Consider the following 25286-nt stretch of genomic DNA (forward strand, 5'->3'; position numbering starts at 1 on the left):
CTCATTATAAAATCTTTCATTTGCAAATAATTCTAATTTACAATAATGTTATTGGTTAAGTATTTTTTTCTAAATCTGCTACTGGCTAGAACAAGTCATGTGGGAAAGGCATTAGTCCGAATTGTCTCCTCTATAAAAAAAAATCATTTCCAAAATAGTTTGCTAATTTTTTCTTCCAAAATAGAAAACCTCTATAGTTGAGGTGAAGTCTACTGCAATGTATTTCTCTAAATATTGTTCTTATACAATAGAGTAAAAAGAACAATAGATGAATGTAATTTGTTTCACTATTTATAGAGAAAAAGTAGCAATCTCTATTTTAAAGAGATAAATAGAAATGAATTAGAGTAAATTTAACTCTTAATGCTATTATAGAAACAACAATAAAATGGGTTGGAGATGCTCCAAAAAGCTGGAAATGATTTCAAGATTTCATCAGAAAGGTGGTGGAACCGTGGAACTTCTTAGAAAGAAAACGAAAAAGGTTTTCTACAAGCAACTTCTAATTTTCTAATTTCCTCATAAATTCTTATAAGGGAACATTCGTAAAGCAGCTGACAGAAGGGTTCTAATCCCAATCCTTTCACGATTGTAACTAACACAAACACATGCATAAGTATATTGGAGTTTAGATCTTCCGACAAAACTCTTCACTCAAAACATCTCATACTTCAGGCTCTCCATTATATATCATAAGGAAAACACCTTCTTTTTTTTTCTCTTCTCGCTGGCCTATTAGAGCAATTTTCTGTGTGCGTGTTGAGTGTGGGAGCCTCGCTGTGACCTTCCAAGCTCAATCCGAAGATTCAAAGTGCTAGGAGAACTTCATCTCCCGAAAAATGAACTCTTATTTTATGTTTACTGGATAGCAACCGTCTAATTACTAAAACATTTCTCTTTTCTTGCATTTTAGTATTTCGTCGGACCATGTATTGCTTGTCCTCCAAGTAACTGGCTTCTAGGAAGGATTTGAAAGATTTTTTGAAAAGCGCGTATCAATCACATCGATGGTGCGCACACGTAATAACTAATGCAATATTAGTATAGATCTAAAAAATAATTAATATCCTACGAAAACAAAACTTTTTTATTGTCTATAGGTCGATGGAGTCGTGGGGATCACTCCATGTAAGTGAATACGAAAGTTCCTATGTTAATTTCCTTTTTTTTTGAAAAAACAATAATAAAACAGTATTTTATTCGTGTTTTCAATAATTGATACTAGGTGATTCTTTCATGTTCATGCACGGATACAAAAATTTACGTAATAATTAAATTAAAATAATTAAAAAAACTAAGTTATTTTGTAACTTTTATGTATAATAAAAATATATTATGTATTATTATCTTTCCATCTTAATTGGATATGTGAATTCATATATAATATTTTGTATTATTTCAAATATTTATTTTTGATACATTAAATTATATCTATTATTTTAAATTAAACAATGATTTAAAATTATGTTAAAGTTGGATTATTATTTTCATAATTTCATATAGTTCAGTTTTCATCCTTTTATATTTGTAAATATATTTGTAAATTTTTGTTTAAATGGGTATATATTTTTTTATAAAAAAAACATAAATATTAAATCAGAGTTATATTAATAAACATAGCTTTTAATATTTTGAAAATTCGTAAACAAATTTTTAACACTACTACACACTAAATCATAATAAGTTTTTGATTAAACTTTTCATATTAAGAATGGTAGGTTATTCATATTTTAGTATATTGGATTATATCAACTTTCTGATCACAATTTTTTGGTTACAATTAAACTAAAATAATAACATCTTGTTAGGTTAGATTTTGTTTACTTTTATCTTAGGATGAAAAATATATTTTGTAAGATTATGGATAATTTTATATATGATGCATGTTTTCGATAAACTTAGAAACAAAATCAAGTGTTGATAAATTTTGTTATAAAAATTCTAATCATTCAAACAAGAATATTTTGACAAATAAGAAATATTATTTATTTGGTTTTAAAATAATCATAAGATATAATCATTTTTAAGACAAATAACATATTAAATAATCATTTATGTTGTTTAAAATTATTTACTTATTAATTATTAGATTAAAAGAAATTTTAATCAAAAATATTATTAGATCAAACGATATTTATAGTAAAAATATTACTATATTTTAGAAAAGAATATCTGAATTATTCTCTTTTAAATTTGTTTTGTGAAGTTATGTTTAAATATATTGATAAGTATATTTTAAAAATAATAAATATTTACATTAATTTATTATTTTTACTTTGTTTATTTTCCAACAATTATTCTGATCATATTTTATTTTTAAAATAAATTATATTAATTAAGTGGAAACCATTAATTTTTAAATACAAATAATATATAGATATATATCATAATCTTTTAATACATTAGAAGTATCGTTTGCATTTTACCAAATAAAAATCAATTGCAATTTCTTAGACAAAAATACAATTAACCACATAAAAATAAAATGGTGGTCTAAGTTTAAAGCATGAGGTGTTCTCTATGCTAAAGCTAAGAGTTAGAAATGGACAAACCTGTTTATTCTGGCTGCATAACTTGTTAGTTGACATTGGATGGACGGCTTCCAATTATTCCTCGTTGGCTCTTCTTCAAGAATGGAAATATCGGCCAATGCAACACTATCTGAGTTGTATTTGAAGGAAAGATTGCCCATACGGCCTGCCAGATCAGAAACACAAGTGTCCTTCTATGCTTTCCTTTCCACTATAATACAGCAATGAACCAGATAGGTATGAACGGGAAGTAATGATAAAACCATTACAAGATTTAAAACATGGATGATATATCATATCTTGCTTACAATATCTTATGTCCCTTGGAAGAAAATTGTGGAACTCCTATGGTATTCCAAAACACATTTTCTTATGTTGGCTCTATGTTGAATCGCTGCCCTACAAGAGATAGACTTCTTAGCTGGGATTCAATACCAACCCCAATTGCCTTATGTGTAATGCATGCTAGAGTCACATATACTTCGATTGTCCATTCTCTTGGGAGATTTGGAGGCTAACATCACACTACAAGAAAACATAGTAATTTCTTACGAAGAAATATTCGTCTGAAATTTCTGAAGAATTTCTGACTATTTTACGAAGAATATGAAATGTTACCATTCATTGGAATTTCGTCGGAAATATCCTAGAAATTTCAGCCGAATATTTTTTCATTGAAAATAATCGACGAAATACTGACGATTCCTGAGGAAGATTAAACGATTTAGGTTATAGATTTGGTGTTTATGTTTTCGTCGAAAAATTTCAGACGGATTGCAAAATTTTCGTAGGAAATTTGTCATAAATATCCGACGAATTTTCGATGAACATGAGTTTAGATATGAAATATTCAAATAAATTTTAAATTGGAGACCTACAAGATCACTAGGCCTGGGCGTTCGGGTACCCGTTGGCATTCGGGTCGGATTTTTCGGATTTTCGGATTTTCGGGTTTACGCTTCTAGGTCCCATACTAAAATTTTATTAGTACGGGTCGGGTTTGGATAATAACACTTCGGGTTCGGTTCAAAATTGTATTGCATCATAAAACCCATAAAGTAATCATATATCGTACAGATTCGGGTTATATCGGTTCGGTTCGGATATAACCAAAGTAAAAAACAAATTTTTTGACGTAAAACATAAAGAAAAACATCTAAATTAAATAAAAATTAATCTATCACATATAAAATTGATAAAATAACAATAAAATGTTAAATCAAGCATGAAAAAAAACATCATTTGTAAACAATATGTATTGCCTTATAGAGAGTAGACTTTTTATTTCAATGAGTCAATTATAAAATACATATTTATAATTAATTGTGTACTTAAAGCATTTATTAGAATTTTAGTATTTATTATTATATATAATATTACCACAAATATTTAATTTAATAATTGGAATACTTATATATATTTCAAAATATTTATATTGACTATTAATTTCGGATTTTCCGGGTTGCCCGTTCGGGTTTGGTTAATAACACTTCGGGTTCGGATATTTTTTGTACCACCCTACAAGACCCGTTCGGGTATTTTTACGTTTCGGGTCGGATAACGGGTCGGGTTTTTCGGTTCGGATTCGGTTCGGATTTCGGGTTCCGGATTTTATGCCCAGGCCTAAAGATCACCATGACATATATTAAGTGATAGATGTGATGTGGGTTAATAATACCTCAATTATTTAAAGCAATATATATTCTTGTGAAAGATGCATCGACGGATACATAAAATTTCTCGTTAACACTTATCCATTTAAGCAAATACTTTACAGTGATCCATCTTACAATCTTTAATTTGTGTGTTTTCAAGTGTTTTCAAACATTATGAAGATTATAAACTCCTAAAAATCATCAATATATTACCAATGGCTATTGTAGGTCTATTTTTGCTATGGTTCGAAGTCCCAATACGTAATTCGTCGGAAATTTCTGATGAATTTTTGACGAATATATTTCCAACGAATTTTCGACAAATATGGTATATTTTGAGGAATTTCCGACGAATATGGTATATTCCGACGAATTTCCAACGAAATTGGTATATTCGTCAGAAATTGAAATTTGCCTGGGAAAAAAAAACCGCCTAATTTTTCGTGAAGCGCCAAAACAAAAAAAAATCAGACGGATTTCCGACAAACTCAATCCGTCATATTTTTTAATGTAAAAATATAAACCCCTTCTTCTTCCATTTCTCCTCTCTCTCTCTAAAACACACAAATTCTCTCTGATTTTGTGTCTCTAATCCGGCGATTCTAAGCTTTAGACTCCTCAAATCCACCTCACAAATTATATAAGTCATCTCTTTCCTTTTCTCATTTGACTTATGTTACTTTTTGGGAGAAATTGCCAAAAATACCATATTCGCTAGATAGTAACCCGCGGTTTGTGCGGGATAAGATGTCTATATTAATGTTGAAATTATATATTATGATTATGTATAACATAAGATATACTTTAAACGATACTTAGATAGAACTAAATGTATGATTATCATCAGGAGTGAAGCCAGAGATTTTTTATAATGAGTTCACTAATATTAAAATTTAATATATGGTGTTTGCAAGTTTGAGAAGAAACTTTGGAAAATATTTGTTTCTATATTTCGCCTATCACGTTGTAGTAGTTATGGACTTAGAGGTTTAACACATAAAATCGAAAAAAAATGGATCAATAACATATTATAAGCAAACCAATAACTATGTGAAATAAAAAAAAAGTATAGCTCCTTTAAATTCCGAAAACATAGTTGCATAATAAAAGAAATTGAAGGTTATTTGACCCTCTAAATTGTAAAGGTTGTTCCAGATGCGACCAGCACGTGAGAATTGTTGGTGGTTCGTTCCTGGAAGTTTCTTCTCATCTTCAAGGTCGTCTAATGCAGAGCTCTCATGGCGGCGAAGGTGGTGACACTTGCATGCTTATATTGCTTGCTCGAGAAGACTAATACACTAAACCGAGACGATTTACAATGATTCAGTCTCTTCGAAACAGAGATCACCTCATCGAGCAGTAATTAAACCGAATACGACACATTGATCTAGAAATAGATTTTCAACGTCCTCTTTCAGCAATTAGAGGTGGTTCTCAAGAACGTGAGTGCTCTGCTAAATGCATGAAAGCATGTATGGAGAAAAAAGGTTTTTTTTATTAACACTTGGCATCGTACGAAAGTTTCTATCGCTTTGTCGTCTCTACGGATCGAACTAATCGAACTTGAAGCTGAAGGTTTATTAGGTAAAAGTGTTCGTCGAGAAAAGTATAGATGGTATGAAGTTCTTTTAAAGGAATGTTAGTGTGAACGCATTAAATACACAGTTTTGGTGAGAAACGTTCTCTGCGTAACACCTAAACGTTTTACTAATAAAAGCTTCTCGTGAAGCCATGTCACCACGTCACATTCCTTGCCAATAAACTTTTAAGGTAAGTTTTAAAAGTGCTTCTCCTTTAATATATAGGGGATATACCATTTTTTATGTTTGGACTAACCACTTTTATCCTCACTTTTAAAGAGAAAAAAACCATTTATATATTTTTAAATAAAAAATTAAAGAAAATAAATAAATAAAAAGAGATGGGGTAGGATTTTTGGAAAAATATTATTTTAAGTATTTATATATTTATTATAATCCTAAATTTCACATTCCAAAACTCCGACCCACCCCTTCATTCTAAACCCTGAGTCTAGATTAGTTGTCGTTCAAAAAAACAAGAGTCTAGATTAATTAATCCTAGTGTTATAAATATCTTTTTCCCTCTTTAAAAATGAGGGTAAAAGTGGTTAGTGTAAACATGAAAAGTGGTATTATGAATGTGGTATTTTGGCAATTTCTCTTTATAAAACATTTTCTGGTTTCTAAAATTTATCAAAACATTTTTTTGTTTCTAAAATTTATTAAAACGTCTTCACTTTTTAAAAACCTTTTCAATCTATAAAACGTTTTTGTGTTTTTTTTAGATTTAATTAAAATGTTTTTCAATTTTTAGAAAACGGTTTCAATTACAAAAAGTTTTGAAAATTTATAAAAATGTTTTCTCTTTGTCTTTAAATATTTTCAATTTATAAAACATTTATATTTTTAAATGTTTTTATTATAAACGATTGTAAAAATAATTATATTAAAAAAACGTTTTTCTAATTTTTAATTTTATTTTATTAATATAAAAATAATTAAAATATTTATTATAAACGATTTTTATATTTTTTTTAAAGTAATTAGTTAATTTAAATATTATATTTAAATAAAATTTGTTTTATTAAAAAAAATAATTTTCAAAATTTCCGATGGATAATATTCGTCGTAATTTCGTCGGAAATATATTTGTAAAATGTCTGTCGGAATTTCTTTAGAAATTTGTCCGTCAGAATTTCGTCGGAAATCTGTTCGTCGGAATTTCGTAAGAAATTTGTCAGAAAATTCGACAAATTCTTTTTCCTGACAGATAGAACTAGCGACTTTTTCAACGGAAATGGCTTATTCCGACGGATTTCTGACGAAACTGTCCATAGGAAACGAGCTATTTTCTTGTAATGTTAGCAAGATGCTAGATTATTTTTAATGGACTGGAAATAAAGTAATGCAAAATATAAATCAAGAGAATGAGAATTAACAAACACCATTGGCTTTATTAAAAGTCGGCTAAACAATCTATTATAAGAATTATTTAATCAGTGTGTTACAAAAAAAAAGAATAACTTAATCAGTTGTACACAATATGTGTTAAGATCATAACAATTGGTACTGAAAGATTTCTAATCTACCCAAACTTGTCTCTCCATCGTGTGTACTTCTGCTTTTGCTTCAGCACGACCCAAAAACATTTAAGGAATTATCCTTCCTCTTAACAATCAGTCTCAGTGTCTCATGGAATACAATGATAACAAATGAGCAAATCAATAGCACGATGTTTTGCTGGTTATCATGTTCTGTTGTTGTGTGCAGACTATGGAAGAATACGTCACCCGTAAAAACTCCCCAACAAACGGGTCAGATTTGGTCAGCTATTCTCAAGACCGCGGCCAGCTGGCCTGTCCCGCCAAGACCCGCTCGAAACTAAACCTGCAGCGGGACGGGATGGGAAGACACAATTCCCATCACTAACTACATGCCATTTCTTCTCATTTCCTAATTGTTTTCTAATTCATTCAGTTTTCTCAATTTTAGTTTTTACACTGAAATTCTTGTATGATTATACAAAGTACTATCACATCTTCTTGCGCTTCTAGACAATTCCAACGATCAAGTTATTTATACATATAAAATTTGATAGTTGTGATTAATTACATACCACGCCTCCCCATGCATGATCTTATCACATGAAAGGTGGAAAATTTATTGAATGACACCCTTGCAACTTCTTGTGAATAAATGAAGTTGTTCGTTCATTGACTATACTTATTACTATAAGACAAAAGCTTGCCATATGGATATAATGATTATAGACTTATAGTTATCTCACCAAATTAAGTAGTCTCCTCCCTTCCTAGTAATTGCCCAGCATCCAAATTAAGTGATATCAAAGCTTAAATGTAAAAACAGAAAGAACAAGAAGTCAAAAGATACAACCAAAACTTTCATCAATGGCAGATCTTGTTCCCGCCAGTTTCTTGACACAAGCCAACGCCCTGTCTAGGAAAAACTTAGCCTATCAGGTATGATCAAAACATGTGTTGGTTGATAGATACTAACTTTTGTGGTAAATGAGTTGCATAAGCATATGTGCATGTGTGTGTTGTAGAGACGAAACCTGTGGAGCAACGTGCGTCTGATCGTGATCCCCTTGTACCTCTGCGTGCTTCTAGTGAGTATTCAAGCTCTGTTCGATACACAGGTTAACAACTCTCCTGATAATCGATGCGGTTGTCAATGCATTGACGACAAAAACAGAGACGGTATATGCGATAAAAAGGGTTGCGGATTAGAATATTCATCTCAGAAACAAGCATTGTTTTGCGCCTTCCCAAAGCCTCCACTACTGCCTCCTTTGGTGCAGATTCCACGTCCCAAAACTCCCTCAGACTCGTGCAGAAGACTTAACGGATCTTGTCCTGTAACTACACTTGTTACTGGGAATAACCTTTCCCTTGGAGCAGCTTTATCTAGGAATATGCTAACTACTTCTTTCACTGTGAACTCCTCTGTACTCTGGTTGCGTAATCCAGCTATTAATGTCTTGGTATGTTCTTGTCTTTTTTTTAAACACCGTATGTTCTTGTCTTGTTTCCGTTATCATTAAGTTTTTTTTTCTCACTGGACTTATCATGAATATAGGGTACAACATCAGAGCCAGACTTCACCAATTATTTTGATCCAGGGATCCACTCTAATCTTCCCATATTCAACATCCAACCTCAATGCACTCCAAGAACTACATTTTCATTCTCTTTCGGACAATCTCCTCAAAAGTTTCGGAACGGTATGTAGATTAAAATGTCAATGACCAAGTTTGAGTGGATATGCATGTTCAAGTTCAGCAATTATAATTTATATCCATGCAAGATTATAGAAATTCCATGTTCCTAAATTGTGTTCATTAACTTAATGGTTGTGTTGTGTCTTAAGTAGAGGTGAGATGCGTTCAAGGGTTGAGTCTCTGGCGGAATAGCTCCATAGACGTCAGTCATGAGATCTTAAAGGGATATCAGAAAGGAAATCATGAGGAGGTTATCAATGAGGTTGCTGCAGGTAATTATTATTCAACTCTTTATATATCATTTGTCTGTGTTTTTTCTCAATATATAGAGGGAACTAAAACCATTAGACCACTTACCTACACTTGGTTTGTCCCTGTATTTACATATGCAATTTCTGACTCTTTCTCTATATTTTTATCTGTTTCTTTCATTAGCATATGATCTATTGGACACGGATAGAAAAAAGTTAAATGTGACCATCTGGTATAACTCCACATCCAAGACTAAGTTACTAGAAAGGCGTGTAAAGCTTGTCCGAGTTCCTCGCTCAGTCAACTTAGTAAGAAACCTATGTATTTTATGCAAGACATCCTCAAGCTTTTGTTAATACTTATGAAAAGTCTCTTGACCAAACTCAATTCTTGCAGATTTCAAATGCTTATCTTCAGTATTTGAAAGGGCGAGGGACAGAGATATTATTCGAGTTTGTCAAAGAAATGCCTAAAGTAGAAACTTGGCTTCGTGTGGACGTTGCTTCTTCCATTGGTCCCATTTTCTTCACATGGGTTATTCTTCTTCTGTTCCCTGTAAGTTATAGTGGACAGCTTTAGGATCTTACAAAGCCTATCATGAGATTTCAATAGTTACATACATGCATTTAAATTTGCAGGTGGTATTGAACACATTGGTCTATGAGAAGCAGCAGCGTCTAAGAATCATAATGAAGATGCATGGGCTAGGAGATGGTCCCTATTGGATGATTTCCTACGCCTATTTTCTCTCCATATCGACATTATACGTTATATGTTTGATGATATTTGGGTCAGTAATAGGTACTGAATCATTTCCATTATCTATTATAGAACAAGTTTTCTTCTATTGGATTATTATAGCAGCTATGGTTACCTGTAGGACTGAAGTTCTTCAGGGTTAATAACTACAGCATCCAGTTCCTTTTCTATTTCATCTACATTAATCTTCAAATATCCATTGCCTTTCTAGTATCCTCAGCATTTTCAAAAGTTAAGACATCATCAGGTACTAATAAAAGTCCTACTTTATAAAACATCTACTCATTAAACATGTTGGTGTTGTTAAAGTAACGGAAGCACTTTCTGTTTTATGCACAAATTGTAGTTGTTGCTTACATATACGTCTTTGGATCTGGGCTATTGGGCGCGTTTCTCTTCCAGTTTCTTATGGAAGATCCATCATTTCCCAGTAAGCTTTATCAATAACAACTTGAAGAACACATATATATTCTCACAAAACTGAGCCCAATGCTAATGTATAATCTTTCTACTTTTTTTTTTGTCCAGGACGCTGGATTTTTTTCATGGAGGTGTATCCGGGCTTCTCTTTATACCGTGGGTTGTATGAGTTCTCCGAGTATGCCCTTAACAGGAAGGATGGGATGAAGTGGGATGATTTCAGTAATAGTGGAATGGATGAAGTTTTCTACATCATTATCATTGAGTGGTTCGTGTTACTCATTGCAGCATACTATATTGATAAGATATCTTCATCCGGAAAAGACCCCTTGTTCTTCTTGAAAAACCCTTTCAAGTTTTTGCCAAGGCCTAGCCTTCAGAAACAAGGCTCCGTAGTTTCTGCAGAAATGGAGAAACTAGATGTAGCTCAGGAGGTATGTCAACAAAGGATGGATATTATATTACATGTTTTTTTGAAATATTTCTAGCTGTTTTGATGAAAATTATATTCTGTTTTCTAATCAGAGAGAAAAAGTTGATCAGTTGATGATGCTTGAGCCGACCACAAGATATGCTATTGTATGTGACAACTTGAAGAAGATGTATCCAGGGAGGGATGGGAACCAGCCTAAAATAGCAGTTCATGGGCTATCTCTCGCGGTACCTTCAGGAGAATGTTTTGGCATGTTAGGACCCAATGGTGCTGGCAAGACCTCCTTCATCAATATGGTCAGTACACAGAATGGACAAGAAAATCTTTTTTTTTTTACTTAGCTTCTGACTAAAAAACCTCTTGTTTAGATGACAGGGCTTGTGAAACCATCATCCGGGACAGCTTTTGTTCGAGGTTTGGACATATGCAAGGATATGGACAGAGCATACACCAGCATGGGTGTATGCCCACAACACGAGTAATTGTATTTTTAAAAAATCTAGAAGACATTATATTGTTCTTTATCATTCATTCTCTTATTGTCTGTTTGTTCATACCAGCTTGCTCTGGGAGACTCTGACAGGAAGGGAACATCTGCTCTTTTATGGAAGACTTAAGAACCTCAAAGGCTCTGATCTCAACCAAGTATGTTACCAGTATTTAACGTCTTTAGATTTTGTAGCAGACTCCTAATCTATCAAAACATGAATCCATGCATATTAGGCTGTAGAAGAGTCTCTTAAAAGTGTGAACCTATCACGCGGTGGAGTTGGTGATAAACCTGCTGGAAAATACAGCGGAGGTATGAAAAGAAGACTAAGTGTAGCCATTTCACTTATTGGGGGTCCTAAGGTACACGTCATTGTCTCTTGTACACATCTCCTGATAAACTTATAACAAGACCTTGCATGTGATTAAGAGAGAACACATCCATTTTTCATTTAATGTTTTTTTCTTTCTCAAAAGGTGGTTTATATGGATGAGCCAAGCACAGGGCTTGATCCAGCTTCAAGAATGAACCTATGGACTGTCATCAAACGCGCAAAAACAAACACTGCGATAATCCTCACGACTCATTCTATGGAAGAAGCAGAGTTTCTTTGTGATCGTTTGGGGATTTTTGTAGATGGAAGGTTACAATGTATTGGAAACCCAAAAGAGCTAAAGGGAAGATACGGTGGATCTTATGTGTTTACCATGACAACATCATCAGAACATGAGAAAGATGTGGAGATGTTAGTTAAAGATGTTTCTCCGAACGCCAAGAAGATATATCATATCGGTGGGACACAGAAATTTGAGATCCCAAAGGGAGAAGTTCGGATCTCAGAGGTGTTTCAGGCGGTAGAGAAGGCAAAGAGCAGTTTCAAAGTGTTTGCTTGGGGACTTGCGGACACAACTCTTGAAGATGTCTTCATTAAGGTTGCTAGAACTGCTCAGGCCTTTAATGTCTTGTCTTGAGTCCTCTTAATACTAGCATACTTGTCAGTTCAAAGTCAATATTTAGTATTTCTTGTTTGATAAAGTTGTAGAGGTTTGATTTATGTGCATTATTCAAAATAGTCTGCAAAGCTAGTATGTGAATTTATTTGAGGTTCCATGGAAAGTACTTGGGAAGCAGAAACGTCTCAGAAAAGCAAACGAACCAATACACAAGAACGCAACAACCAATTTAACGAAAACTTTAACCAGCTTACAGTGGCGAGACCACATCTTTAAGCAAGGCATAATAGAGTATTTCTCACAGCATTGTTTGACTTGCGGCACTTGACGCTAATGATAACCGTGGTTCTAAGGAACATGTCCTCCTGTGGTCAAACTAAATCATGTGACAATATCTTTGAGATTCGTGAGATATTGATTGTTATATCATCATCATCATGTTTCTCCGTAACCTTAGTTATGAAAACTTCTTTTCCACAAATGCTGTTGAAGAATTTATTGTTCGTGGTGTGGGATCGCTCCTTTCTTGGCATATACGTGAACCACTTAAAATATTCACAAGTTGAAATAAAAGCTTGTTGTATGGATCTTATTGTGAATTCACAACGTCGCTAAACGAGATTGCCTATCAATGGCGACGAACCCTGTTCCCGCTAGTTTCTTGACGCGTGCTAATGCCTTGTTCAGAAAGAACTTAACCTTTCAGGTCGATCTGACCAAGCAATATTATCTCATTTATATATACATATCTTGATACTAATATATCCATTGGTCTATAGAAACGGAACATATGGAGCAATGTTCGTCTCATCGTGATCCCTTTGTACCTCTGCGTGCTTCTAGTGGGCATTCAAGCTCTGTTCAATACACAGTTCAATAACTCTGTGGATAATCGATGCGGTTGCAAATGCATTGATGAGAAAAATGGAGATGGCAAATGCGAAAGAAAGAGTTGCGGTCCTGAATATTCATCTCCAAACCAAGCCTTCTTTTGTGCCTTCCCAAACCCTCCACCATTACCTCCGCTGTTACATATTCCGAGTTCTGTACTCGATAGTAACTCGTGCACACGAAACACCAGATCTTGTCATGTAACAATACTTGTTACTGGGAATAATCATACCCTTGGAGCAAGTATTCCTCAACCTTCTTTTAGTTACTCAAATAATTTTCACATCTATATTCTACAACATTGTTTTTTCTCCTCTTAAACACTAATCTTCACTTTGTAGCTATATCTCGGAATCTGCTGCCTACTTATTCCACGGTCAATTCCTCTGACGATTTCTTGCGTAATCCCGCCTATAATGTCTTGGCAAGTTCCGAGATTCTTGTTGTTTCCATTGTAAATTAGTCTCTTATCTTGGCTTTTCTGACTATAATGAATATATACATCTAGGGTACAACATCAGAGACAGGCAACACCAATTATCTTGATCCAGGGATTCACTCTAATCTCTCCATCTTCAACATCCAAGCTCGGTGCACTCCGAACACTACATTGTCATCATTCCCATTCCAACAACCACTTCATGAGTTTCATAAAGGTATATTCACAAAATGTTTACTACATTGATTTTATAATACCAATAAATGATTTGGTACTTCATAAAAAGACATCAAGTAGATCTATTGTATATAGTGAACATACGATTTTACAATACAAGTTTAAATCTAGTACTCTAAGTTCATTCCATGTTCTTAAGTCCACACTCAAAGCTAGATTCTGAGAAAACATTCTTGCAGCTGATTAATTTAGTGTTTGATGTGTCAAAGCAGAGGAGAGATGTGTTCAAGGATTGAATCTATGGCGGAACAACTCCATGGAGGTCAACAATGAAATATTCGAGGGATATCAGAAAGAAAATCACGAGGAGAGCATCAAAGAGATCGTTGCAGGTTACTCCATTTCTCTATCATGTATTTGTGTGTTTACCTGCACTTTTCTTACTGCTTTATTTATGCTTGAATCAGCATACGATCTCCTGGACACTAATAGGAACAACTTCAATGTGACTATTTGGTACAACTCTACATACAAATTTAATATAAAAGATAGGCGTGTAAAGTTGGTCCAAGTTCCTCGCTCAGTCAACTTGGTAAAGCGTTGTGTTCAAGATATTAATCATTTTCCTTATACATAGGATATTTCTCTTGATCAAACCCATCATTAGATTCTCCAACAAACTTTCAGGTTTCGAATGCTTACCTTCACTTTCTGCAAGGCCCTGAAACAAAAATGTTGTTCGAATATGTCAAAGAAGTGCCTAAACTAGAAAGTAGACTTCGTCTAGACATTGCGTCTCTAATTGGCCCTCTTTTCTTCACATGGGTTATTCTTCTTCTGTTCCCGGTAAGTTTGTTTTCTAAGTATTTATTCATCTCAATACACGATGGTCTCTAAATCTTGGATGTTCTTTTCCTTTACGACCAAAACCATTGTTAAAATTTAGTGCTAGCTTAGAGGTTGTATAAATGCTCTTCTGCGTCATTCCACATTCTACACTCAGATGAATTATCACTAGTTACATGAATTTGTATGCAGGTGATCTTGACCTCATTGGTGTATGAGAAGCAGCAGCGTCTAAGAATTATAATGAAAATGCATGGCCTAGGAGATGGTCCATATTGGATGATATCCTATGTATATTATCTCATCATATCCACCTTATACATTATAAGCTTGATGATATTTGGATCAGCAATAGGTAATGTATTCTCTGTCATATCATATGTTATTATATATATATATATCAATTTTCAGAGCTACAATTTCTTGCAGGACTGAAGTTCTTCGTGTTTAATGACTACAGCTTCCAATTCATTTTCTGTTTTCTCTATATAAATCTGCAAATATCCACTGCCTTTCTAGTCTCCTCAGCATTTTCAAAAGTTGAGACAGCATCAGGTACTAGAGTCAATTCTTTTTCTTTCAAATTTGCTCAGGAACATGTTGAAGAAACACTTTTTTTTTGTTTAATGTCCAAATTGTAGTTGTTTCGTACATACACATCTTTGGATCTGGACTCTTGGGTGCATTTCTCTTCCAGTTTCTGCTCGAAGATGTATCATTTCCCAGTAAGATATTAAAGATTTTATATTTCTCCCAAAACTAACCACAATACTAATATGATCATTACTTTCTTTTTCCAGGACACTGGATTTTTTTCATGGAGTTGTATCCAGGCTTCTCTTTGTACCGTGGATTGTACGAGTTCTCCATATACGCGTATCAGAAAAACGTGACTGGGAGAGATGGAATGAAGTGGAAAGATTTCACTAATAGTGCAATGGATGAAGTCTTCTACATCATTATCGTTGAGTGGTTTGTGGCGCTCATTGCAACATACTATATTGATCAGGGTTCTTTATCCGTGAAAGACTCTTTTTCATTCTTTAGAAAACATTTCAAGCAATCTCTTTATCCACAAAAACCTAGGACGTCAATGCAGAGCTCTTCAGTTACTGTAGAAATGGAGAAATTAGATGTCACTCAAGAGGTATGACAACAATGATCCACAATATTTTACATGTTCTTGATTTGCAATTTCCTAGCTGTTTTTATAGGTAAAATTTTGTTTTAATCAGAGAGACAAAGTTGAGAAACTGATGCTTGAGCCGAGCACAAGCCATGCAATTGTATGTGACAACCTGAAAAAAGTGTATCCACGTAGGGATGGAAACCCGCCAAAAATGGCTGTTCGAGGGCTGTCTCTTGCAGTGGCTTCAAAAGAATGCTTCGGCATGTTAGGACCCAATGGTGCTGGAAAGACTTCTTTCATCAACACGGTCAGTGCCCAATTTGATTGGAAATTCTATAAATGAAAATTTATATCTAGCAAAGTCCTAAATAGTAGAAGTTGTACTGTATTTTTTTTTTTCAGATGACTGGACTTGCGAAACCAACATCAGGCGCAGCGTTTGTTCAAGGTTTGGACATATGCAAGGATATGGATAAAGTGTACACAAGCATGGGTGTATGCCCACAACAAGAGTAACTATTCAACTTCATGAGAACATTTTATTTTACTGAACTATACAGAAAAGACTATTATTAAGTTTGATAGTGATCGTATATTATCGGTAGATATCCATTGTATAATATTTTAGAATTTAATCTCACTTATGATTTGTATCAGCTTGCTATGGGAGACACTGACTGGGAGAGAACATCTGCTCTTTTACGGAAGACTTAAGAATCTTAAAGGCTCTGAGCTCAACCAAGTATGTTATATCCATCTTCCTTCCCTTCTATATAACTCTAGAGGTACTAATCCATGGATGGTCCATTTCATGCTTATCAGGTTGTAGAGGATTCTCTTAAGAATGTCAACCTTTTTAATGGAGGAGTTGCTGATAAACCTGCTGGAAAATACAGTGGAGGTATGAAAAGACGGCTAAGTGTAGCCATTTCACTTATCGGGAGTCCTAAGGTATATATGCATTTAGTTGGTTACCAAACTATAAATGTAATATTGTTTCAAGCTGTAACAAAATTTATTATTTCATTTGGTTATTCTTTCAAAAGGTGGTTTATATGGATGAGCCAAGCACAGGACTTGATCCAGCTTCAAGAATGAACCTATGGACTGTCATCAAACGAGCTAAAAGACATACTGCGATAATCCTAACGACTCATTCTATGGAAGAAGCAGAGTTTCTCTGTGACAGATTGGGTATTTTCGTAGATGGAAGGTTACAGTGCATAGGAAACCCAAAAGAGCTAAAGGCAAGATATGGTGGATCTTATGTGTTTACCATGACAACCTCTTCAGAGCATGAGCAAGATGTGGAGATGTTGGTTCAAGATCTATCCCCAAACGCCAAGAAGATATATCACATCGCAGGGACACAGAAATTTGAGATTCCAAAAGTAGAAGTTGGGATCTCGAAAGTGTTTGAGGCGGTGGAGAAGGCAAAGAGCAGTTTCACAGTGTTTGCTTGGGGACTTGAGAACACAACTCTTGAAGATGTTTTCATTAAGGTTGCTAGAGGTGCTCAGGATTTTAATGTACTTTCTTGATTGATCTTAATACAGATTATAATCTCTGGTTTCTTCTGGTTTAGTATCACTCGTATATAAGCTGCATATTCTACACATTGTACGATACATTACGAATGAGAGAGTTGATAACCGAAATCAAATCTGTTTTCAATCTTTTTCTTCGTAAAGTTTCGCTCCACTACCGTGTTCTCTCTAAATTTGTTATTATCTGGACATACTGAATATCATGGCTTTTTCGTAATGAAGAGTTTCATTTTTGTTTGTCTTTTGACAGGATCATGCATTGCTTCTTTTCCAAGTAATTGCCACACTGGAAATTTTGTTTATAATATAGTCATATATTATGTTAAGAGAAATAGTCATAATATCATAGTCAACCATATTACCCGACACTAGATACGTGAGACGATAAACATAGACTAATTGTTGTTTAATCAAGTACGTCCACACGTGATGACATCTGAGGTGACGATATTTACCATACTTATGCACCAATCAAAACTTTATTCAATAATAAAAAAACAATTGAAACTCTCCCTCTTCCACTAGCTGGAGAATTAATGATCGTGAGATCACACTTAGGCAGCTTCGTGCAAAATTTACATTGACGATTGTTGTCCCTATATGGCCACTTTCTTGATTTCCGTTGAAATCTCCTTTTTTTTTTTTTTTTTTTTTTTTGGTCAAAACGTTGAAATCTCCTTTTTGTATGTTGTTTAACCCAAGAGATTTTTTTGGTGCAACTGTCTGACCAAAAAAAGATAAAATAAAATAAATAGATGACTGGTGTTACATAGTATTTGAATAGTTGTTGTAATGGCTTGTTTTCCAAAAAAAAAATGATAGTTTTAGAGATGTAAGATGATACGACTTATTTTTCAATTTTTTATTATCATGGATTAGCTATCAAAATTTTAAATATTATAGTGCTAAGAAAATATAACTAACTAGGTTAAGATCCGCGCAATTGCGCGTGATGAATGTTATATATAAAAATAATTTTTATATATTATTATTTATTTATGTTCGTTTACGTATTATGTATATAATTAAATTAGAGTAAGCACATAGATCAAAACAATACTTCTTGTTTATTTACGATATTTTTTGGTAAATAAATCAAAACAATCATTTTATTTATTTTATATGGTACATAACTAAATTTCAATGATATGAACATAGATATATAGTATATTTTAATATAAATATTTATTATTGAGAATTCATACTCATATGATAAACATAAAATTTCTAATGTGCAAATTTTTTAATGCAAATTTCAAAATTAAAATATTAAGGTTTCGATATTTTTTCAATACAAATTTAGAAATTAACATATTTATGTATTTTTATATGTTATATAGTTTAATTTTAAACTATATTAATATATAATATCAATGTCTATTAATTGAAACTCATATTCATACGATTTATGATCATTTGTATCTTGTTATTACAAAAAGTTAAACCATTGATCACAAAGTTTTAGTGTGAGACATTTAACGTTTTCAGTAATTTATAGTCATTTTAAAATTCAAAATATAATATATAAGAAAAAATATTTTTTATTATATTGTTAATGTGATTGTTTAGTATCTTTTAATAATATAAGATTAAACAGAAAAAAGAGCTAAGATACAAAATTGATATCAAATATTTATTATTCATAATTATTAATTGTCATATACTCCCTCTGTTTCATAATAGATGAAGTTTTGGTTCTTTGCACACATATTAAGAAATTATTTTTTCTAAACAAAAAATCATTAAAATATAATTTAAAACTAATTATTTAATTATAAACAAAAATAATAAAAACACAATTGACTACACAGTTTTTGATAAAGTTAAAGTTACCTAGATAGGTGAAAACATCATCTATTATGAAACAAAAACAATCATCTAAAACATCATCTATATTGAAACAGAGGGAACATATGTTAATCATATTAGGTAATTTCGTAGTTTTTATTTAAAGAATGTGCGAGAATATTCTTTTGTACATTATTTATCAATTTAATAGTTAGTTTAAAAAAATATAATATAAGTCAAGATGGACCAATCTATTTTTCTAAGAATTCTGAATTTTATTCTGATGGTGACACATGGGTAGAAAACATTTTTGTTGTAATGTTTCTGGGCGTACTAAACACACTGCTAATTAACGAATCTCAAACATAAACCGTGTGTCTAAGGGTATTAACGTAATTCCGCATTCTGGCATCTGTGTTTCTGTGTCTCTGTTCTCCGCCCGCTATATGAAGCAAAAAGGTCGGTGATTTGTGATTCATATTTAACGGTTTGGCAAAAATCAGATACTAACCCAAACCTAACGATCAAGCGAGGAAGAAGAAGGAGTAAAATAAAATCTTCTTCTTGGTTCATTAATGGCGGATGCAGGTCCCGCCAGTTTCTCGACGAGAGCCAATGCCTTGCTCCGTAAAAACTTATCCTATCAGGTATTTTAACGGAATCCTATTCGATAATCTTTATTATACGAGTTTCGTTTTCGTGTACGTAGTAGAAACGTTTCATGTCATGATTTGGAGATCCTAAAACGTGCTATTTAGTAGGGAACCACTTTTACATCAGACATAAACTACTACCTATGTTTTCAGTGTAATCAGATATAAAGTTATCAGACAAAAAAATCCCAGATTTTCTAACAACCAATTGCAAGAACCTAACTGTAATTTTATAAACCAACAACCTGAAATCCAAAATCAGAAGAAGAAAAATGACTTGTATGTGTGTGTTGTGTGTAGACACGGAACATATGGAGCAATATTCGTCTCATCATGATCCCTTTCTACCTCTGCGTCCTTCTAGTTGGCATTCAAGCTCTCTTCGATTCCCAGATCACTAACTCTGCTGACAATCAATGTGGCTGTCTATGCACTCTCACCAATGAAAACGGCAAATGCGTAAACAAGACTTGCGGTATAGAGTATTCCTCCACGGATCAAGCATTCTTCTGTTCCATCCCTAGTCCTCCCCAATGGCCTCCCTTGTTACAAGTCCCTCCTCCTCAAAGCCGCGCTGTTCGTGCCAGTTTCCTCCCGGAGATAGGCCTACCTGGTGAATCTTGCAGAAGAAGTGGATCTTGTCCTGTTACCTTTCTTTTCACTGGGAGTAACCATTCCCTTGGAGCAAGTATGTTTCTTTGTCTTCTTCTTCTTCTTTGTAAATTGTTTTCTCTGGAAGTGACATTCTTCATTTGTTATATAGGCTTATATGGGAACATGCTTCCAAGTTCTGTAACAGTGAACTCGTCTGATCTCTTGCAGGGTTTAGCCTATAATGTCTTGGTAAGTTCTCTGTTTGTTTCCGCTGTGAAGTGCGTACATGTTTGTCTTATGAGCTTGTTCTATCAGGGTACAGAGACTGAGGCAGAGCTCACCAATTATCTTGATCCAGGGATCGCCTCGGATCTTCCCATCTACAATATCCAGTCTCGGTGCATTTTAAACGCTGCCTTTCCATTCTCATTTGGAGTAGGACCTCTCAAGTTTCAGAAAGGTATTAAGGAGGTAAGCTAGCTCTTAGATATTGTCTCAGTTGATTAACTTAGTGGTTGTGTCAAAAACCAGACTTGAGATGTGTTCAAGGATTGAATCTGTGGCGAAATGACTCCAAAGAGGTCAATGATGTGATATTCAAAGGTTATAAAAAAGGAAATCCCGAGGGAAAAGCAAACGAGATCGCTGCAGGTTGTTGTTATTATTCAACTTCTCTCTGTCGTCATTTTATGTTTTAACATTTCTGACTCTCCCTGTCTGCTTTCTTGTTGCCTGTAGCATACGATCTTTTGAACACGAACAGGAACAACTTCAATGTGCACATCTGGTATAACTCAACATACGAGGAAAATTCAAGAAATAGGCCTTCAACGTTGGTCCGAGTTGCCCGTTCAGTCAATTTGGTAAGATAAGATAACACGAATGTACTCAAGAAATCCTCATCATTGCGTTTTCAGTATGCTCTTTTCCATGTGAAACTCTCTCTCTCTATTCATGATTGAGCTGATGCCTACACTTTACCAAACTGCAGGTTTCAAATGCTTACCTTCAGTTTCTGCAAGGCTCAGGAACGAAGATGCTGTTCGAATACGTCAAAGAAATGCCTAAACAAGAAACTAGCCTTCGTCTAGACATCGCATCTCTAATTGGCCCCCTTTTCTTCACATGGGTTATTCTTCTTCTCTTCCCTGTAAGTTTGCTTTAGGCTTTCATTCACAAATACTCACCTTATCGAATAAACGATCTATAATAGATCTTGGAAATGACAAGAATATGAACTTAACTACTTAGTGGAATTTGTACACAGGTGATCTTGTCTTCATTGGTATATGAGAAACAGGAGCGTCTAAGAATCATAATGAAAATGCATGGGCTAGGAGATGGTCCATATTGGATGATTTCTTACGCCTATTTTCTTACCATATCCACGTTGTATTTTATATGCCTGATGATATTTGGGTCAGCAATAGGTAACCCGAAGCCTCTCTCTCTCTCAATACAGTTCTTACATTATGGTTTCTAATATAAAATGTTTCCTCTCTCTAAGCTTGTTATATTTGCTGCTTCCTTGCAGGACTCAAGTTCTTTCGGCTTAATGACTACAGTCTCCAATTTGTTTTCTATTTTCTTTATGTAAATCTGCAAATCGCCCTTTGCTTTCTAGTTTCTTCAATATTTTCAAAGGTCAAAACATCGACAGGTACAAACGTAATTCTTGAATTCGATCAAGAACATGTTGGAGGGTTTAGAGGAACTAACGGGATTCCTGTTATGTCTAAATTATAGTTGTTGCTTACATATACGTGTTTGGATCTGGACTTTTGGGCACGTTTCTGTTCCAGTTTCTGATTCAAGATTCATCATTTCCTAGTAAGTTATTGAGACTAAAACTTGAAGAGCAGTATTTAGTACACTCGTTTATGTGTTTATTCTCACAACTTACTACGATTGCAAATCAACACTACTTTTACAGGAGGCTGGATTATTTTCATGGAGTTGTATCCTGGCTTCTCCTTATACCGTGGCCTCTATGAGTTCGCACAATTTGCCTTCCAAGGAAACTTGAGAGGGGCAGATGGGATGAAGTGGAAAGACTTCAGTGAAAGTGCAATGGATGAAGTTTTCTACATCATCATCGTTGAGTGGTTTCTCGCACTCACTGCAGCATACTATATCGATAAGATTGTTTCATCCGGAAAAGACCCCATGTTCTTCTTGAAAAAACCTTTCAAGAAATCCCCTTCTATGCGGAAGCCTAGTCTGCAGAGGCAAGGCTCCAAAGTCTTCGTTGAAATGGAAAAACCAGATGTCGCTCAGGAGGTACGAAGACAAATGGATTCACCATATATTTCATGTTCTTGATTATTCAGGCTCTAACCAAAAAATAAAAACTGTTAAAATCAGATAGAAAAGGTTGAGAAGTTGATGCTTGAGGCTAGCACAAGCCATGCCATTGTTTGTGATAACCTGAAGAAGGTGTACCCAGGTAGGGATGGGAACCCACCAAAAATGGCAGTGCGTGGATTATCCCTCGCTGTGCCTTCAGGAGAATGTTTTGGCATGCTAGGGCCTAACGGTGCTGGCAAAACCTCCTTCATCAATATGGTCAGTACCCAAATGGGAAAAAGCTTTTCTGTTTTAGTTTAGTTTAGATTCTAATCTTTGTAATTGATGTAATATGTACTGTTGTCTTTTCCTGACCAGATGACTGGACTCCTGAAACCAACATCCGGAACAGGGCTTGTCCAAGGTTTGGATATATGCAATGATATGGACAGAGTATACACCAGCATGGGCGTATGCCCTCAGCACGAGTAATTGAATTCTTGAAATTCATTTCAGTTTGGCAAAAAAGCAATTTCTATAATCATTGTTCCACTATAGACAGTAATAGTATAGTTGTTTTATACTTCTCCTATTGTCTGCTGTGTATCAGTTTGCTCTGGGAGACGCTGACAGGAAGGGAACATCTGCTGTTTTACGGGAGACTCAAAAATCTCAAAGGCTCTGTTCTCACCCAAGTATGTAACCAATCTTACTTCCCTTCTGTATTAGTCCATAACATACCAAAACGTCAATTTCGTTATTTAACTTGTATTAGGCTGTGGAAGAGTCTCTTAGGAGTGTCAACCTTTTCCACGGAGGAGTTGGTGATAAACCTGCTGGGAAATACAGTGGAGGTATGAAAAGACGGCTCAGTGTTGCCATTTCACTTATCGGAAACCCTAAGGTACGCTATTGTGTCTGAGTTAAGTTTTAGAAGTAGTACACTAAGTTCTTTCAATCTTAGCAAGCTTTTCATCATTTTTTTTTTGTCTCCCTCTGAAGGTGGTTTATATGGATGAACCAAGCACAGGACTTGATCCAGCTTCGAGAAAGAACCTATGGACAGTCATCAAGCGTGCAAAGCAAAACACTGCCATCATCCTCACAACTCATTCCATGGAAGAAGCAGAGTTTCTTTGTGACAGATTGGGTATTTTTGTAGACGGAAGCTTGCAATGCATTGGCAACCCAAAAGAGCTCAAGGGAAGGTACGGTGGATCTTATGTGTTTACAATGACAACATCGTCAGAACACGAGGGAAACGTGGAGAAGCTGATTCAAGATGTGTCTCCAAACGCCAAGAAGATATATCACATAGCAGGGACTCAGAAATTTGAGCTCCCAAAAGAGGACGTTCGGATCTCAGAGGTGTTTCAAGCGGTGGAAAAGGCAAAGACCAATTTTACCGTCTTTGCTTGGGGACTTGCGGACACAACTCTTGAAGATGTCTTCATCAAGGTTGCTAGAACTAGTCAAGCTTTTAATGTCTTCTCTTGAGGGGATTCATACAACGTCAGTATTTGTTTGTTGATATTAAATTGCTACTACTGATTCAAAGTTAGCGATTATAAGATTTCATGTATGTTACTGGATATATATTTATATATATTGCAATTCTGTGAATTTTATCAATTTCGATTATATTTGTCAAAAAAAATCAATTTGGACTATATATCTACTATCAAATTTGGGATTTAATTTAGCTTTCATCTTTTGACAAACTAAAATTTAGCTTTCATAAATGGAAGTGAGAGATTTTCACTTGTGGCAATGGACCGACCCTAATGACTTTTAATTATATGTTTCCGGTAAGGAGAAACTCAGTTATTGGGAGCCGGAAATCAACGTAGAAGAATTTCACCACTTCATTCGGAGCTCGAAGTCCTCTTATGGACTATGGAGTGCATGCTACAGCTATCGACGTCTCAGGATTTTGACACCTTAGTCTCGGTGATTCAAGATCCAGAAGCATGACCTGAAAAATAGATTTACAAAGTTTTCGATTGTGTTTATTCTTCATATTGAAATGTATCGTTTGATTCATTAGCTAAGATAGCAACATCTTTTCATAGGGACATGTACTACATTGATTATTATGTTCCAGTATGGTTCTTCATACCACCTCAAATTTGAGTAATAGAATAGCCGTTCGAATAAAAGAAAACACTAACGTTTTATTTACTCCTAAATATTATAGTCTCCTTGACTAACAAATGATTTTTGAAAACATTTGAAACAGTTGATAGAACTAACAGAGAGCGTTTTACTTACATCTTATAATCTCATTGTTTCGAGATATACCAAATATAACAACTTTTAAGGGAAAAAGGAAGAAAATGAAAATTTCCATTTCTTGTTGGGGATACCAAAGCCATGCCTAGTAAAAAAATTGCAACGTTAGATTAGGACATAATTCTAAGCTGAATCTTAGTATGCATCCGCAAAAAGTGAATTGCTAGTATCATCCAATAAGGGACTGAAGTGGTAACATAAGAGAAAACATAATTCTTTGTCCGAGCATGTCTTGCAACGTGACTGTTACTCAATCTGGTCTGGTTGACTACTTTGCCGTCTAAGTAGACATTTCACAGAGTTTTAAACTCACTAATTCAGCTTCAACCACTGGCCAATCCTCAGGTATAGTTATCATTTTGACTAATTTTTGAGTCGGTAACAAATTGG

General features: G+C 34.3%; 2 protein-coding genes and 1 pseudogene across 3 annotated transcripts; all 3 read left to right on the plus strand.

The window, feature by feature from the left end:
• The first annotated feature begins 7774 nt into the window (after nt 1-7774).
• LOC106351702 (ABC transporter A family member 4-like) lies at nt 7775-12355 on the plus strand. 2 transcript variants are annotated; one of them, XM_048750788.1, is made up of 15 exons: nt 7792-8186; nt 8273-8710; nt 8806-8950; nt 9100-9219; nt 9383-9507; nt 9596-9754; nt 9838-10000; nt 10080-10205; nt 10305-10388; nt 10487-10812; nt 10904-11107; nt 11180-11289; nt 11372-11456; nt 11535-11663; nt 11778-12355. In XM_048750788.1, exons 1-15 carry the CDS (start codon nt 8115-8117, stop codon nt 12270-12272), a joined length of 2781 nt encoding a protein of 926 aa, XP_048606745.1. In that variant the 5' UTR covers nt 7792-8114; the 3' UTR covers nt 12273-12355. The 2 variants fall into 2 exon arrangements, 1 of the variants encoding a protein (XP_048606745.1); XR_007320623.1 differs by lacking the exon at nt 11778-12355 and having other exon boundaries at nt 7775-8186; nt 11180-11295; nt 11535-11576.
• A 190-nt stretch (nt 12356-12545) lies between these two features.
• LOC125583595 lies at nt 12546-17399 on the plus strand (annotated as a pseudogene).
• Nucleotides 17400-19503: 2104 nt separating this feature from the next.
• On the plus strand, nt 19504-24227 carry LOC125583596 (ABC transporter A family member 7-like). Its single transcript, XM_048750789.1, has 16 exons — nt 19504-19718; nt 20025-20412; nt 20488-20567; nt 20634-20778; nt 20850-20969; nt 21057-21181; nt 21310-21468; nt 21586-21748; nt 21853-21978; nt 22065-22148; nt 22252-22598; nt 22683-22883; nt 22983-23092; nt 23215-23299; nt 23380-23508; nt 23607-24227. The coding sequence occupies exons 1-16, from the start codon at nt 19647-19649 to the stop codon at nt 24099-24101; spliced, it is 2829 nt and encodes a 942-aa protein (XP_048606746.1). The 5' UTR covers nt 19504-19646; the 3' UTR covers nt 24102-24227.
• Nucleotides 24228-25286: the final 1059 nt, after the last annotated feature.

Source organism: Brassica napus, chromosome C3 (assembly GCF_020379485.1).
Source record: "Brassica napus cultivar Da-Ae chromosome C3, Da-Ae, whole genome shotgun sequence".
Classification (NCBI taxonomy): domain Eukaryota; kingdom Viridiplantae; phylum Streptophyta; class Magnoliopsida; order Brassicales; family Brassicaceae; genus Brassica; species Brassica napus.